Raw genomic sequence first — 17,993 nt, 5'->3', positions numbered from 1 at the left:
ATAGATTCGTATTCATAGAAAATCAAGGTTTCAGATAGAGGAACAGAAACATTTGAATGGTAGAAGCGATTGGCTTTGAGACTTTGGGTAGAGTCATTGTAATTAAAGAGATGCCAGCTGGCACTCTGGATTAGTTTCCTCTTACATTTTGGCTGCTCCTGGTACTGGTTTTTCCAGGGATAAAAATAGTTCTCTTCAGTGTCCTGGGGTAATTGGAAACCCAGACTTAAATTAAGTTATATGTAAGTTAATGGTGGTGGATTAGCCTTCTTAACCTTCCTCAGATAAAGGCAATTGTGTTCATAAAGTAAAAACTCATTCCATGCCAGTCTTCATTCTGTCTACAGGCTGGGGAGCAAGGTAGTTACTTTTTTTAGGGACAGAAAATTGAATCTCAACTCAGTTATTGGCTATAAATACAGTATACAACCTGATGCACAATTCATAGGTTGCCAGGGATAAACAGATTAGGACAGTTTTTCCATTCACGAGTTTTTGGAAAATGAAGTTGAAAGGGATATCAGAAAGGAGGAAGACTTTTAGCAGGTAAGGCAAAAAAAGAGAATCATTTGACTTTGAAAACTTGAATTTTGCTTGTGCATGTAAGATTCATTTTTTTTTCAAATGGTAACTACATTAACTAGGTCCTTTTTGTAAGGAACTCCCATCTGACATACTCAAATTTTTAGGTCTCAATTATAAATCCATAACTTTTCATGTACGTTTCAAGACATTTTTCTATTAAAATGTTCGAGTAAGTGCCCCTTTAAAAGATGACTTAAAAGAGCTTTTACAATATTTTCTATTCAGAATAAAGTAACTGAACTGTACCTGAAAGTTATAACATAGATTATTTTGGAAGATGTTCAAATACGGTAGTGGTAATAATAATAGCGGTGGTACTTATTAAACACTTTTAAAGTTCTGGAATAAATACAAGAGAACCAGATAAGACACAACGCTTGTTTCACAGGGGGCCTCCCAGTCTAAGACCCCTATCTTACAGATTAGAATACTGAGGCACAAAAAAATTAAGTGACTTGGTCCAAGTCACACACCAGGCAAGTGACAGAGCCAGAACTCGAACCCATATCTGCCTAACTCCCAATTCTTTGTTCTTTCTGTGCACTAAGGCCTTATCACTTCCTCTGGACTGTGTGAGGAAAAATGTTTACCTGGAAAATGCCCTGAAGTGCTGCTCATACCAATCATTCAATCCATGGTTTTGAGCACTCACTGTGGGCAGAGGCCTGTACTATGAATTAGTATACTACAACAGAGTTGGTAGACACAAGCTTATACAGGCTAGAGGGTTGCCAAAAGACACCTTTTCCCTAAACATTGTTCCCTCCCCTCTCATTTGGCTCTTAAATATGCAGAAAATGTCATGACTGGTTTGCCAACTCCAACTCCAAAGAAAATGTGCCCAACATATTTACAGTTTAGGGACTCAAAAATTAGCAAAAGCTAAAATCAAGGCTTGATGATTCCTTGCTAACACTAAAATGATCAGATTATATAAAAGTTCAATAGGTGTTCAACGGTCAAAGCCATGGAATGGTTAAACTGAAGCTCAAAACTCACCTATTTGGTGACGTTTCTCCTTGTTTACTCTCTAGCCTACCACCAAAATCCTTGACCACCCCCTTTCCCTCTTCAACGTATCCTTGTAGTTCTTTATTTTTGGGGAAGTAGCATTGCCTAATAGAGCACGGGGCTGGGAATTGGAAGGACCTGGGTTCTAATCCTGGCCTTGCCACTTATCTGCTCTGTGACCTTGGACAAGTCACTTAACTTCTCTGTGCCTCAGTTGCCTCATCTGTAAAATGGAGATTAAGACTGTGAGCCCCATGTGGGACATAGATTGTGTTGTGTACCCCTTAATTAGCTTGTACCCACCCCAGCACATATATGCCTGGCACATAGTAAGCACTTAACAAATACCATAAAAAAATAATCTCTGCATGCTTAGGTCATATACTTAGATCTCATCTCCCTTATTAGACAAAACAAAATCTCTGAAGGCAGGGGCCATGTCTAGTCTTGGTAGTTAGCCTCCCCACTGCTTAATACATGCTCACTGACTCTCAAAACCCATGAGAAGCAGAAATGAAATTTGATTAATGCAATAGGCCGGGGGAGGAATTGGAAAACATCGGTCTGCAATTGGAGGGAATGTAATAGACTTATTCTTTTTCCTCCTCAGCCGGGAGGACGTGCTCAAGCCAGCAGATGACATGCCCTAACGGGCAGTGTATCCCAAGTGATTACAGGTGTGATCGAGTCCAAGACTGCCCGGATGGAGCTGATGAGAGGGGCTGCAGTAAGTCTTTTCAGTCTTAGCACCATATTTGGTTTCACCTCATCCCTTTGGCATTTCAATCAATTTGTAAGATTAAGGGGTTTGTTGATAGACAGAAAAGGCCACACTATCCTTGTTGTTATCAGACTCTCATTGCAGATTCCTTTGTGGATTAGAGCTGCTGTTCTGATACAATTGCATTATTGTGGGTTGTACTAAGTCCATCTGGCTGCATGTACTGATTTTCATTGCTTTTGAAACGCAGATGCTTTATCATGAAAAAAGTTTCCAGGTAACACTATCTGGAGCAAAAGAATCTCTGACTACATAGAATTATTAAAATGGAGCCTACTTGACTATTAGCTGCAGTGTCAGCTTGCTGGGTCAGATTTTCTTATTTATGCCCTCACATTCTACAGAGCAACTTTGGAAAACGTGTCCCCAGTATCTTGAAGGTTGCCGAGTGTTGGGATCATAGATTGCTTATTACTGGACACAGAACACTCACCGATAGGTGGAAAGACTTCTATTCTGGATGCAAAGAGGGAGTGAACTCTTCTTAAGTTTTGTTTTATGAAATTAGCATCTGCATATTGATTCTCAATCTCTGTGCTGAAATAAGGTCTTTTTTTAAAGAGTTGATTTAGGTTTAAGTGGCAATACTACTTACCAGTGAGTGGCCTATTTAGCCTTTGATGGTGGAATATGTGGTCGGGGGTTGGAGAGGGAAGAAGGGAAGGTGGCTAGGGCAGTTGCTCCTGGTGCAGCTTAGGCAGGAGAAGGGATGGTGTAGGGTAAGGTGGTCATAAGGCCGTAAAAACATTGTTCCATGCCCTAGGCATTAAACTGGACTGTTCTGTTTCTGGCTTTAAGGAAACCACACACATAAACCCACAGACACACACACCCATGTGAATATCAGCACTCACCCTAATTAATTATGGGGCTAAGCACTTCCCATGTGCTAAATACTGTGATAAGAGCTGCAGTAGATATAAGGTGGTCAGATCAGATGTGATCTCTAGTCCACGTAGGGCTTACAGTCTAAGAGGGAGGGAGAACAGCTATCTTGTCCCCATTTTACAGATGAGAAAATTGAGGTCCAAGGGGTTAAGCGCCTTGCCCAGTAATGCACAGCAGGCCCTAGTGGCAGAGCCTGGACTAGAACCCAGTTCTTCAGAGTTCTAGTTTTTGTTTTGTTTTGTTCTTAAACAGGGCCATGTTGCCCTCTCGCAGCACAAGTGTATGGTGAGAACTTTTAATGAAAGATAGAATTATAATAATAATGGCATTTGTTAAGCGCTTACTATGTGCGAAGCACTGTTCTAAGCGCTGGGGGGGGAGACAAGGTGATCAGGTTGTCCCACGCGGGGCTCACAGTCTTAATCCCCATTTTACAAATGAGGGAACTGAGGCTCAGAGAAGTTAAGTGACTTGCCCAAGGTCACACAGCTGACAAGTGGCGGAGCCGGGATTCAAACCCATGACCTCTGGCTCCCAAGCCCGGGCTCTTCCCACTGCGCCACGCTGCTTGCGCTTAACAAGAGCAGTAAAGTATAAGGGAGCTACTGTGCCTCTTATGTTTTGTTGTATTTTCACAGTTGACTGTAAGCTTGTTTATAACTGTTAAATCTCATTCTTTCAAGCACTTAGTACAGTGCTCTGCACATAGTAAGCGCTCAGCAAATACTATTGATTGATTGCATTGAGATAAACAGAACCCTAATAGCTTTATTTAGGTTAACTGTCATGTTTCTGCACGTATATGTATGATAAACCTGTTGAAGGCAGAAATCTTTTATGAGGCATATTCTGTACTTTCCGTGCCCGAAAAGCTTGGTCAGGGTTGTGAACACAGTAACTGTTCAGTAGATCAGTGTTGATATTGATAAATCTATAGTAATAATTAATACCTTGCTTTTTCAGGGAGTATCTTTGTTTTCCAGTTCTTTTTCACGTTATCTTAATCTCACTTAATCCCACAACATCCCACAAGTGTATATTGTAAACTTTTTATGGACAGAGATTGTGTCTACCAACTCTGTTGTATTGTACTTTCTCAAGCACTTAGTATAGAGCTCTGCTTATTAAGGTCACAACTTCTCCAAGAGGCCTTCCCTAGTTAAGCTCTCTTTTCCCTGACTCTCTGTCCTTTCTTCATTATCTGTGAACTTGGATGTGTACCCTTTGGTCACTTCAAATTCACCCCACCCACAGCACTTATGAACGTATCTGTAATTTATTTATATTAATCTGTCTCCCCCCTAGACTGTACGCTCATCATGGGCCGGGATTGTGTTGTACTGTCCCGAGCACTTTGTATAGTGCTCTGGACACAATAAAAGCTCAATAAATGCCATTGATTGTGCACAGTAAGCGGTCAATAAATATAATTGATTGAACATCTCACTGTGAGGTGGGGAGAGATGGGTGGTGTTTGTATGAATGAGGAAACTGAGGCACAAATCAGTCAGAGTTGGAACTAGAACCCAGGTCTCCTGATTTTCAAAGCTGCATTCCTTCTGCTAGACCATCCAACCTCCCCCCTTACCACATGATAGGAGGAGCACTGGCTATGGAGATCTTTATTTTGAGGGGAAGGGTCTGGGTCCTTGTTAAATTTCTCGAACATAGCCCATGGTGTACTGCTTGGAAATGTCAGGGGAAGAGCTGATTTCTGAACAGAAGTTTTACTTTTACATGGACTCCTTCGTCCTATATGTCAGTCAATCAATGCAAGTGTTTATCGAGTGCCTACTTTATGCTGAGCACTGTACTAAGTTCTTAGGAGATTTGAGAGCATTAGTAGTCGTGAACTGTGCACTCAAGGAGCTAGTTTTCTTTGTTTGCATTTGCCTCTTTGGAAAGGAAATTTGGTTGCTTCCAGGTTATATCCTGGGAAAGAGGTTGTGATTTTCCAAGAAGATATACCCCGAGAACAGATACCCAAAGTTGCAGCTTTAGGCAGTGAACTGAGTGCTACCAGAGGGCCAAAGAGAGCTGCAAACTACACACTTCGCAGGTCTGCACAAAGCAGAGCACAAAATACTGGGCCTTCCATTGGCAGGAAATGAAATATCACTGAGGGATTTATTTACAGAAGGAATACAAAAGCCTATCATGTGCATGTTTAAGGGGGAAATAACACACTATACAACTGGCCAACAGTCTGTCCTTTTATTCCATATGTATAAGTGAATAAAAATGAGCACTTTATCTGTGAAGCAGAGGGACTGAAAGGGAGATAGTGTCCTGAAAGAAATGGCAGCTGAGAGGGCCCGTTTGGAATTTTTCCATGTGAACACCTTTTAGCCAACTCTAAAATCACCCGCACAACTGCCCGGTCACTCTGCCAAGGGACCGAGAAACCCGATGTCAAAGGAGGAAAACATTTTGGCATGGCTTTGCGGCTAGGACTTGTAGCAGCTGTAACAAGAGGGAGGGGAAAGATCAGGGCAGTAGTTAAGCAAGGGCAGGGGGTTTCTAATAGTTATTTTCCTTTGGGGTCCCCAACCTAGTCTCAGAAACAAGGGGTAGGAAAACTGGAAAGCTTTCTATTCATTCATTCAATCGTATTTATTGAGGGCTTACTGTGTGCAGAGCACTGTACTAAGCGCTTGGGAAGTACAAGTTGGCAACATACAGAGACGGTCCCTACTCAACAACGGGTGTTTATGTCTGTTTACTCATAAAGTTAGACTGGAATTAAGCCCGTTCCAGGGTATGGGATGTTCCCAACGTCACAGAGTTGGGGCTGGGGAGTCAGTACTGGCTCTTCTGTTCCTTTTTCTTATGACACACAACTGTTGTATTGAAATGAAGAGAGCATCTATTCAGTGGCCTAGTGGAAAGAGGACGGGCCTGGAAGCCAGAAGACCTGGGTTCTAATTCTGGCTCTGCCACTTGTCTGCTGTGTGACCTTGGGCAAGTCACTTAACTCGCTGTGCCTGTTTCCTCATCTGCAAAATAGGGATTAAGATTGTGAGCCCCATGTAGGACCGGAACTGTGTCAAACTTGATTATCTTGTATCTGCCTCATCACTTAGTACAGTGCCTGGCACATAGTAAGAGCTTAAATGCCATTTAGAAAAAAAAAGTGGCCCACTGCCTGGGTTCAAAATTTCTTTTTGTTGAAGAGCTGGTGGAAAGAAGTTCAGAACACCTTTTCACTCAGCCTTATATTTTACACCCTCCTAGCCCATGCTTTGTTCTGAACATCACAGTTTGATAAATGGAAGAAGTAAACATCTGGAGTCAAGCCAGAGGGAGGGGTAGGCATACATCAAGGCAGGTGGTAACACTCCCTTCCTTCAGGTCTCTAGTCTGCAAGCTCATTGTTGGCCGGGAACCTGCCTCCCAACTCTCTCCTCGACCCCCTCCAATCTGTCTTCCGTCCCCTACATTCCACGGAAATTGCCCTCTCAAAGGTCACCAATGACCTCCTGCTTGCCAAATCCAGCGGCTCCTACTCTATCCTAATCCTCCTCGACCTCTCAGCTGCCCTCAACACTGTGGACCACCCCCTTCTCCTCAACACGCTATCCAACCTTGGCTTCACAGACTCTGTCCTCTCCTGGTTCTCCTCTTATCTCTCCGGCCGTTCATTCTCAGTCTCTTTTGCAGGCTCCTCCTCCCCCTCCCATCCCCTTACTGTAGGGGTTCCTCAAGGGTCAGTTCTTGGTCCTCTTCTGTTCTCTATCTATACTCACTCCCTTGGTGAACTCATTCCCTCCCACGGCTTCAACTATCATCTCTACACTGATGACACCCAACTCTACATCTCTGCCCCTGCTCTGTCTTCCTCCCTCCAGGCTCACATCTCCTCCTGCCTTCAGGACTTCTCCATCTGGATGTCTGCCTGCCAACTAAAACTCAACATGTCCAAGACTGAGCTCCATATCTTCCCTCTCAAACCCTGCCCTCTCCCTGACTTTCTCATCACTGTTGACAGCACTACCATCCTTCCCATCTCACAAGGCCGCAACCTTGGTGTCATCCTCGACTCGGCTCCCTCGTTCACCCTCACATCCAATCCGTCACCAAAACCTGCCGGTCTCACCTCCCAACATTGCCAAGATCTGCCCTTTCCTCTCCATCCAAACCACTACCCTGCTCGTTCAAGCTCTCATCCTATCCCGACTGGATTACTGCATCAGCCTCCTCTTCGATCTCCCATCCTTCTGTCTCTCCCCACTTCAATCCATACTTCATGCCACTGCCAGGATCGTCTTTCTGCAGAAACGCTCTGGCCATGTTACTCCCCTCCTCAAAAATCTGCAGTGGCTCCCAATAAACCTACGCATCAGGCAAAAGCTTCTCACCCTTGGCTTCAAGGCTGTCCATCACCTCGCCCCCTCCTACCTCACCCTCCTTCTCTCCTTCTATAGCCCAGCCCGCACCCTCCGCTCCTCTTCCGCTAATCTCCTCACCGTGTCTCGTTCTCGCCTGTCCCGCCGTCGACCCCCAGCCCACGTCCTCCCCCTAGCCTGGAATGCCCTCCCTCCGCACATCCACCAAGCCAGCTCTCTTCCTCCTTTCAAAGCCCTACTAAGAGCTCACCTCTTCCAGGAGGCCTTCCCAGACTGAGCCCCCTCCTTCCTCTCCCACTCCTCCCCCTCCCCATCCCCCCCACCTTACCTCCTTCCCCTCCCCACAGCACCTGTATATATGTATATATCTTTGTACGTATATATTACTCTGTTTTATTTGTAAATATTTATTCTATTTATTTTATTTTGTTAATATGTTTTGTTTTGTTCTTTGTCTCCCCCTTCTAGACTGTGAGCCTGCTGTTGGGTAGGGACCGTCTCTATATGTTGCCAACTTGTACTTCCCAAGCGCTTAGTACAGTGCTCTGCACACAGTAAGCGCTCAATAAATACAGATTGAATGAATGAATGAATGAACTGTGTTGTATTTTACTATCCCAAGCATTTAGTACAATGCTCTGCACACAGTAAGTGCTCAGTAGTAATAATAATAATAATGATGGTATTTGTTAAGCGCTTACTACGTGCAAAGCACTGTTCTAAGGGCTGAGTAAATGCCATTGATCGTTAAGGTCAGATTCTCTATACCTTAGTTGTGCTACGTCCTCACCAACAGGAAGTCCTGGTGATTATCTGATTCCCAAGCCCTTAGAAGCCCCTTTACCCTCACTGCAGAGTTCAAACCCCAATTATAACCTAAAAGAACCCACTAAGAAAGCGGAGTGTGGTAGGTCTCCTTGGCCTGAAAATGTACGGCGAGCTCTACACCTCTGGAAAGTGATACAAGCAAGCACACTCAAGTTCTAGAAAGAGACTGTCATCCTGGGAAAGGAATAGCACAGCTTAACTGCAGGGACATCTCTGGACTTCTTAGGATTTTTTTTTTATGGTATTTAGTAAGTGCTTACTACATGCCAGGTAGAAACAAGGTAATCAGGTGGCCCATATGGGGCTTACATCTGAATCCCCATTTTACAGATGAGTTAATTGAAGCCCAGGGAGTAAAGTGACTTGCCCAAGATCACACAGCAGACAAGTGGCTGAGACAGGATTAGAACTCAGGTCCTCTGATTCCCAGGCCCTTGTTTCTTCCACAAGACCACACTGATTTTCTAAACACATCACAAGGGACTCTCTGTTAGCCAGTGTTCCTGGAAAACAGTGCCTGATGTAATTGTAAGTAAGAATTCTGTTTGTTTTTGTCCAAGTAACATTGTTTAAGAGGCCAGCCATCTGTAAAATGGCACTGATATGAAGCAGCTTGTCAATTAAGCATGTAAGGGGAAAAAAAGGAACAAGTGCTTTCAAAGCTATAGACCATTTTACTGCTAACGGAATTAACAGCCGGGAAAAACTACCCTTGCAGAGGCAAAGTGAAACATCAGAACAACAGTACAGCTATGGGTCATTTAATTAGCGGAATTTAATTAAAATAGCACAGTTTCTAAGTGATTGCTGTACTTTCCTAGTCAACATGTGGGAGACAGTTACATTTGGAACTGCTAATTATCATTGTGGTTTTAAAGCATTTCTTTTTGAATGTTTTGAAAAACAATGAAATTACATGCTTTATATCTGCATTGAGCGTTTTGGAACTTTTCTCATTCTTTAATTAGAACTATAGTGTCTAGTACAGTGCCTTGCATATAATAGTTGATTTTTTTTAATAAAGCATATTAAAATTCCTGTGGAAGCAAATCACAGATTTTTCATTCAAGGGTATTTATCAAGTGCCTACTGAGTCCAAAGCCCTGTACTAAGAGCTTGGGAGAATACCATGGAATCACTTCACATGTTCCCTGCCCTCAAGGAGTTTGCTATATGTTTAGGAACAATTATAGCAAACTTTCTGTTGATCAGTTTGCTTGTGTCCACCCTGGTGCTTAGTACAGTGCCTGACACATAAGTGCATATCATAGTTATTATTATGAACTGTCTCAATGACTGCACTTACTCTAGCAACTTCTTTTACTCTTGAAGATTTATTTTTCTAGTGAAATCTGTACTCAGACCTATGTTTCTAAACTTTTGGTTCACATGCCTCTTTCTGAAGTTTGCCTGCCTCTCCCTTTTGAGTATAAATCCTTTGGCATCACGTATTCATTTTGCTCTCTCTTCGGTAGCATCCAAATTGGGCCTTGTACAATACTCTGAACACAGTAAGTGTTCAGCTAATCAAGTTAACCACCCACTGATTGTGGCAACAGAAAAAAGACAAAAGCACATACTTTCTCTCTTAAAACAGTAGGGAAGTTCCACTTGGAATTTCAGGATTGGCTGAAGTGCTTTTTGAGGTCTGATCCAGCCCCGATTCCTTTTAACCTGAGTTCCAACAGCAGTATATTTAGAGCCACAGCAGTTTGCCTAGATTCAATAGGGAACTACTCCTACGGTATGTTAGGAGTTTCTGTGGATCAGCCCTTTTAGGAGAGTCTTTTGTGAAGAGTTCTATCTAGCTTAGCCTTGATGTAAAATTGATCATATCTCTTAACGAAAGAATGAGAGAGATCAACCCAGGGGTCCTGAGGCAAATTAGAAAAAAAAATCCACACTGCTTGACAACCAGGGAAATAGAATCTTGAACAGGATGTAAAAGTGCATTTCAAATGTGTATTGTTTGCAAGCCTATTTTTTACTCATTTGGCTTATGTGCCTGTGGTACTACTCTCTTCTCTTTGCCCTTCTATTTGTTAACTGAGTTAATAAAATTTTTCCATTCAGTGGTTCTTAATCTCCATGCTCTTTTCTCCAGTCTCCTCCAACTCATGCAGTATACTTTTTCCAAGCAAAACTCCTAACTCTCCTGCACCCAGACCATCCTTGCTTCTTACTGGAGTACCCTCCCCTTTCAGCGTTGCCAAAGTATGCCCTTCCCCTTCTTCAAATTCCTTCATAAGCCATCTCCTCCAAGAGGTATTCTGTAATTATCCTTCAGTTTTTTTTTAGTCATGTCATCCCAGCTATCGGCCACTTTAACATTTTTGTATTTACGTGTTAATTTGTCTTGAGCACAAACAGTAAGCGCTCAATAAATACGATTGAATGAATGAATATATCTATTTTCTCAACTGCGTTCTATTGAAGTTTCCAGGGCTGAGTCCTGTTTTCTCCCCTTTTGGGGAATGAGCTGAGTGACAACTTTTGACATAAAACCTTTTATTAACCTCAACACCTGCTTCAATCTAGTCACTGCACCAGGCTGGGAAGCTCAGACAGGCACTGCACATTTCATATCATACACTGATTTACCTTCTGGAGTACAACTCCAACATTTAGGAAAGGGACCTATGTGTTAGTCCTTGAGACTCAGGGAGAAAGGAAAGAGGCAGTGGAGGTGAAGATATTTGAGGAAAGTGGAATCGGTTTCTTCCTTGGTTGGTAATGTTTGATATTATATATTGTATGTATGTGTTGTATGTATGATATTGTATAAAAATCTTTGTGACGAGAAGATTCAGAAGGGGATTTTCCTCTCAGGTTCATGTGTATGTTCTAAGTAAAGCTATGGGCATTTCTGCTTTCTGTTTAAAATTCTGGACGGCACCTCAGTGGCATGGCAGATTTGCTCTATAGAAGAAAAGTTACAATGCTTAGTCTCAGCCCTGCCAAACAAGCAAACATGCTTTCAGAAATAACCCTGTAAGGAGATAACAGGATGGTGGCCCTCTCTTTTCTTGGGCTAAATAAAAGCTCATTAATAATGTGATGGCTGTAGCAGTAGAGATCTTTATGGGAAGTGGAATCTGTTCATTTCAGACTCCGCTCAGGGCAGGCAGTTTGGACTCCATGCTTTTGTGTGGACTCCACAAGGGGACCTCCCTGCTTTTGAAATTGCCTTCTGGATCCCATACCAAAGATTTGGCAGAATTTCATCTTGTTTAGATAAACAGCATCCGTGGAGTCACCTCGGCCCTTCTCTGCCTGCCCTTCAGTGTATGTGTGTTTGGGGGTGGGGGGAGAGGGGAGGAGGGAAGAGAAGGGGAGCGAGGGGAGCAGGAGCTGGGGGGGAGGCACACTGTGTATGGAAGAGATCCATGTGGTGTGGAAAGGAGGGAGATTCCTGGCTGATTATGGTTTGTTATCAGCAAGTGAAAGACAAAAACACATTTCATTCATTTGGATTGCCAAACGGCTGACCTCTGACTATCACAAGGCTCTGCTTCAAGACGCCAAGCAGGCCTTTGTTTTTCACCCAGGGACGGAGTTGCACCAGCCCACTTCAAGTTTAGTCACTTTGTGCCTATTTAGTCTAAGGTTTTGGGTTTGTTTGTTTTTTTTCTGTTTTCCTCAGTGGCATGGCCTCATGAAGAGAAGGGTTTGGGATCACAAGTGGCTCACTAGGCCAACATATCCCAGCATACCCACTATAAAGGAAACCTCCAGAACACAAGGCCCAATAAATTCCACTCTTGAGGCAGATAATCTACTGCGAAGATGGAGCTGGATTTTTTTTTTTTCCATCCTCTCCTGTTGAGCAGCCGATCTTAGCCTGGAAACATTTAGGGAGTGATCCAGGCCACACGGGGGAGGGAAATCTCCCAACTCCATCAACTGGCATGTCTGATGCCCAGACGATGAAAAGGGCAGTTAGGCAAGGCAAATAAACAGAGCTGAGTGACTAACTGGATTGAGTGTTTGTCACATGATCTCGATCTGAGGTGACACCAATCTTCCTCCCAGTGGTGTGTTCATAGTACAAAGCCAAATGAAAACTCAAAATCACTTGACATTCAGAAAAGCAAAGATTGACACTATGTATGATAGTCATGCCCTGGAAATGTTTATGGCACCATATCTTTATTATCATTGGGCTGACAGCAATTTACAAAATAATTCTATGGCTTTCCCATCGTGCACAGAAGGGATTGGGAATAGGGGAAATGGGAGTTTAGGCAGGAAAGGCCTCATACAGGAGATGTGATTTTAATAAGGCTAATTGGAGGAGGGTGTAAATGGAAGCCATCAGCAATCTGTTATAGGTGCAGTCGTACAAAAGTAGCATCATGCAAAGGCTGTTGAGTCGATTGTTGGTAGGTTTGAGATAATTAGAAACCTCTGGATGTGGAAGTTCAGCTGTTGCCATCTTTTTAGCAGTCCCCCTGCCACTCCTCCCACATTCACCTTTTCTCTTGACTTGCTTTTTTCATTAGGCAATGTATGGCCTAATGAAAAGAGTAAGGGACTAAGAATTAGAAGTCGTAGGTTCTAATCCTAGTCCTGCCACTAGCCTGCTGGGTGAACCACAGGCAAGTCACTCAATCTCTCTGTTCCTGAGGTTCCTCATCTTTAAATGGGAATAGGACATCTGCTTTCCCTGCTTCTTAGATTGTGAAACCTGTGTGGATCAGGAGCTGTTTTCTGATGATCTTATGTCTTCCTCAGCATGTAGCTCAGTGCTTGGCACAGAGTAAGGACATAATGCATACCATAACCTAGTATCCTAGTATCTAGTGACTTCTATCTCCCATGAGTTTTCAGAAATTGACTAGTTCTATAATACCATCTTCCCATTCCCTAGGATCGCATGTCATCCGGCTATGTTGATTTGAATACTACCAGCTTTTGAAGTACTCTTCAGCTATTTTATTCCCCATTCTTATTGGACTTTTCATCCTCCTATTAAAAGTGCAGTTCTCTCTGGTTAACTGATATCTGGTATCTAATAAAAACTCAACTTTCACCTGGAAATGATGCTTCTGACAGCCTCACCAAATTGGTAGGTGGCCTTGGGTTGAAATAATGGCCCGCCCGCCTATTTGGATGAAAACTTTGAACAGGAGGCAGGTTTTATTCTCTTTGTAAGTAAACATTCTTGTCTGGTTTAGGATTTGGTCTATTGCCATCAGATATTAGGGGAGTTTGGGACTGCCGATTTCTATTTTGAGATCATTTCTAAAGTCATCTGCCACACGTATACTTCCTTTTCAGGACTATGAAACCCTTTACCTGGTTGCTAATCATTTCTTTGTACTGGTAAAAGACCATCCTGTCTAGAGGGGGGAACAGTAAACTTTTATGATATTGTTCACTGTAGCTAAGTAGATCATCTTAAAGCACTACATTTCTAACAGGTGGACTAAGGGACTACTTTTCCTGGGAAACAAACTTGGAGAACAATATACGCTGAACTGAACACCACTAGGAAAACATTCTTCATTATATAAAGCGAAAGAGTGGGGACAAAGGAAAATGTCACTTCCTGACAGATAGGGAGGGAAAAGCAGATAACAGATGACTATGAAAAGGCAGAGGCTTTAAATCGTTTTTTTCCTGCCTCTGGCTTTTCAAAAAAGTTCAGTAGTGATCAGTTAGCCAGAGAGAACAGCACTTGTAATAGGAGGATGAAAAGCCCGATTAGAATGGGGAATAAAATAGCTGAAGAGTACTTCAAAAGCTGGTAGTATTCAAATCAACATAGCCAGATGACGTGTGATCCTAGGGAATGAGAAGATGGTATTATAGAACCACTAGTCAATTTCTGAAAACTCATGGGAGATAGAAGTCACTAGATACTAGGAAAGGACACATGTAGTTCCTTTCTTTAAAAATAAAAATCATTTTGATAGTCAGATATCTGATTACCCAGGGGTTTTGTGGTTGACAAATCTCATATTACTTAGACTTTGGTCAATGTCGTGCTGTTATTTCTTCTGACATTGCATTGGGTTCAGTCCAGAGAGGCATGCGTTATCAGAAGAATGCTTCCTAATTTCCCAACATCATTCCATCCAAACGATGTAGTGGAAAACATGTTATCGGTCAATCTGTTGTATTTATTGAGTGTTTACTGTGTGCAGAGCACTGTACTAAGTGCTTGGGAGAGTATTCTGAGAATACTGTACCTTGGAAGATAGTCGAACAAATAATCAGGCAAATTATAGTCACTGGGTAAAGTACAAAATGACTTTGTGAAAACTAGATCAGGCCAGTACAATTTCCTTCCATTGGCTTTGGAGGAGAAACAGAAGCAGTAGCTTTAATCCTACTAGGCTTCATTAAACTTTATGATTCTTTCCTTCTTCCCTCTATCTGTAAATTGTGTTTCTGTCTATCCTGCTAGATTATAAGCAAGTTGTCTTCAGGGATTATGTCTCTAACATTGATTGCACTCTCCCTAGAACATAGTGCTATGTTCCGCCCAAAGTAGGCACTCCATAAATGCTGTTGGTTTGTTTGATTTCCCCCCCGCCCCCATAAATTAGGAAGATGTGGTCTCAGGGACCTTAAATTAATGGTGTTCTAGAGTGCGCATTAATGGTGTCACTGGTCAGTTTCCTTATTAGGTAGATTCTGCCTTTTATCAATCTTATTGTCTGTTCTGCTTTTCATTTTGTAGGCTATCCAATATGTGACCAGTTGTCTTGTGCAAATGGGGCGTGTTATAACACCAGTCAAAGGTGTGATGGGACAGTAGATTGCAGGGACTCTTCTGATGAAGGCAACTGCAGTAAGTACCGTGCAGGAGGCACCATTTGGAGCAATTCAGTTATGAAGATTGTGCTCATTAAGAATAAATGACTGCAATCCTACTTGGTGTTGGTTTGAACAGCTGATGGTAACTCTTTCTTTTCTCTTCTCTCTCCACCCCCAGCTCAGAGATGCTTGAACACGCAGTTTCAGTGTGGCAATGGAGAATGCATCCCTCAAGCTTTTGTCTGTGACCACGATGACGACTGTGGGGATCGGACCGATGAAAATTCTTGCAGTACGGTGACTTTTATTGGTTTGAGTGTCAGTAACCAACCAAATATAGTATAAGTGTTGGAGTTCTTAATTTCAGGTTTTATCTAGAATGCTTACGTTCCCTCATTCCGACTTCTTAGAAGTCCAGTCTCATTTTTTTTTTCAGGGTCCAGGCCTGTGGGTCTGTGTTCTTTTGAAAAACTGGATTAGAGAGTTTTAAAGTAGTGATAATAATAATTGTGGTATTTGTTAAGTGCTTACTATGTGCCAGGTACTGTACTAAGCAATGGGGTGGACGCAAGGTAATTGGGTTGGACACAGTCCCTGTTCCACATAGGGTTCACAGTCTTAATCCCCATTTTACGGATGAGGTAACTGAGGCACAAAGATTGTTCATGTAGAAAGCCTAGAGAGGAACGCTGGGCCCTTCTGTTAAGCGGATATTACTGCAGTTTTTAAGAGGAAAATCCTTTGGAATCCCACTCCCTTTTGAGTGTCTGTCTCTCCTTTTAGTGTGTATGTTCTTTGTGGGGAGAGTCTGTGTAACTTGCTTGTTTTATACTTTCCAAGTGCTTAGTAAAATACATTGCAAACAGGGCGCAAATGCTCTTTTTACTGCTGCCATTATTACTACTACCTGTTATCAGTAGGATTTTTACCCTGGATTATTAGAGTATATTCTTGAACTCCCAGGGCCATTTTTTTTAAATGGCATTTATTAAGTGCTTACTATGTGCAAAGCACTGTTCTAAGCACATTTCTAGAGTGCTGCACCTTTTCCCCAAGTCAGAGGAAAAGAAATCAGAACGAGAAATCTCTGCCTGACAGTATAGTCAGGGTGAAGAGTTTATGGGGTCATTGATGACCACACTTAAAAAAAAATGAACGAATTTTTCCCCTTTCATTTTATTCAATGGGAAGTGATCTAGAAAATCCAGTGGAAACCACATGATTTGAGGTTGTTGATTAAAAAAACTGTTTTTCCTTCCTCCTCAGCCTATCAAACATGCAGAGGTAATTTCTTCACCTGCCCAAGTGGCCGCTGCATTCATCAAAGCTGGGTCTGTGATGGAGATGACGACTGTGAGGATAATGAAGACGAGAATGGTTGTGGTAAGGAGTGGGTCTTTTGGCGTCTCCCTGAGGACAAATCCCATTTTGATAAAACTCCTTAGGTGTCTTTTCCCCATCTCCTGAATTGCTTCATGTGTCTTCTTAGTTTTCTCTTAAACTTCTTTCAGAGGGAAATTGTGACATGGAACATTAGAAAGAGAGGGCAGGAAAAAGGTGTGGCCGGGGGTGGTGACTGGGGAGACTGTGGGTAGGGGGAGTTACCACCCCATCCTCTGGGCCCCAGTGCAGTATTATTGCTGATGAGTTGTCCAGTATCCCAAAATGCCACCCCACTTATATCAGTCAGTTTTGTGGTTTTTAGAAGCTTGGGAACACACTGTGGTAGTTTAAAAATTGTGGGCAAATTAGGGTTCTAGGCTATGTGGGAACCTAAATCACTCTGGCTTTCCATTACCCCCCATCAATCAGTCAGTCAATCAGTGTCATTTTCTGTGTGCAGAACACTGTGCTGAGCCTTTGGGAAATACAGTACAATTGAGTTGATAGATATGACCCCTGCTCACAAGAAGTTTACAGTCTAGAGGGGGAGAGAGACATTGATTCATTCATTCAATTGTATTTATTGAGTGCTTACTGTGTGCAGAGCACTGTATTAAGCACTTGGAAAGTACAGTTCAGCAGAAAATAGAGACAGTCCCTGCCCACAGCGGGCTCACAGTCTAGAAGGGAGGAGGCACATATCCAAACAAGTAAACAGGCATCAATAGCATAAATTACAGAAAGGGGAAATGGCAGAGTGTAAGGATCTGTACCTAAGTGCAGTAGACTGAGGATGGGATGAATATCGAGCGCTTAAGCGGTACAGATCCGGGCGCGTAGGTGACGTAGAAGGGAGGGTGGCTAGTGATAATGAGGGTTTAGACAGGGAAGGCCTCAAAAAATCTTGTGGACTGTACCCTCAACCATAGGGTTTATAATACATAATAATGGGTAAATAATGTATGTAATCAATTTATGTAATGTGATGACATTTTTTCTTCTGTTCTCCTTAGAAAGTGGGCACCATGAATGTTACCCAGGAGAATGGGCTTGCCCTGGATCAGGACACTGCATCCCAGTTGAGAAAGTTTGTGATGGAACCTCAGACTGCCCCATGGGAGAAGATGAAACCAATGTGACTGCGGGCAGATACTGCAGTGAGTATGAGAGGCAGGAGGAAGGACAGAGTATCCTTCTCCCAGCAAGCAGCAGCCACAAATCTGGTGTACAAGGAGTGTTTCAGAAATTTAGGAAATATTTTCTCTACCCGATTAGGTATGGTATTTATTGAGTCCCTCCTATGTAGTGAACACAGTGCTAAGTACTTGGGTGAATACAAATTGAACAATTCAGACAGTCCATGGGGCTGGCAGTCTAGCTGGAAGACAGACACATAGGAAAGAGGA

At 42.7% G+C, this 17,993-nt stretch overlaps 1 protein-coding gene across 3 annotated transcripts in view; it reads left to right on the top strand.

Moving 5' to 3' along the window:
• LRP2 (LDL receptor related protein 2) overlaps positions 1 to 17,993 on the top strand; it is a 176,663-nt gene that overhangs the window by 30,752 nt on the left and 127,918 nt on the right. For all 3 annotated transcript variants that reach the window (XM_038751850.1, XM_038751849.1, XM_038751848.1), the window contains exons 4-8: positions 2,207 to 2,323; positions 15,128 to 15,238; positions 15,383 to 15,496; positions 16,471 to 16,587; positions 17,601 to 17,744. In XM_038751850.1, coding sequence (XP_038607778.1) covers positions 2,207 to 2,323; positions 15,128 to 15,238; positions 15,383 to 15,496; positions 16,471 to 16,587; positions 17,601 to 17,744 — 603 coding nt within the window. The remainder of the gene's footprint in view (positions 1 to 2,206; positions 2,324 to 15,127; positions 15,239 to 15,382; positions 15,497 to 16,470; positions 16,588 to 17,600; positions 17,745 to 17,993) is intronic.

Source organism: Tachyglossus aculeatus, chromosome 9 (assembly GCF_015852505.1).
Source record: "Tachyglossus aculeatus isolate mTacAcu1 chromosome 9, mTacAcu1.pri, whole genome shotgun sequence".
Lineage (NCBI taxonomy): Eukaryota > Metazoa > Chordata > Mammalia > Monotremata > Tachyglossidae > Tachyglossus > Tachyglossus aculeatus.
The sequence above is the reverse complement of the archived record's forward strand: the minus strand, read 5'-3'. Positions and strand labels throughout refer to the sequence as shown.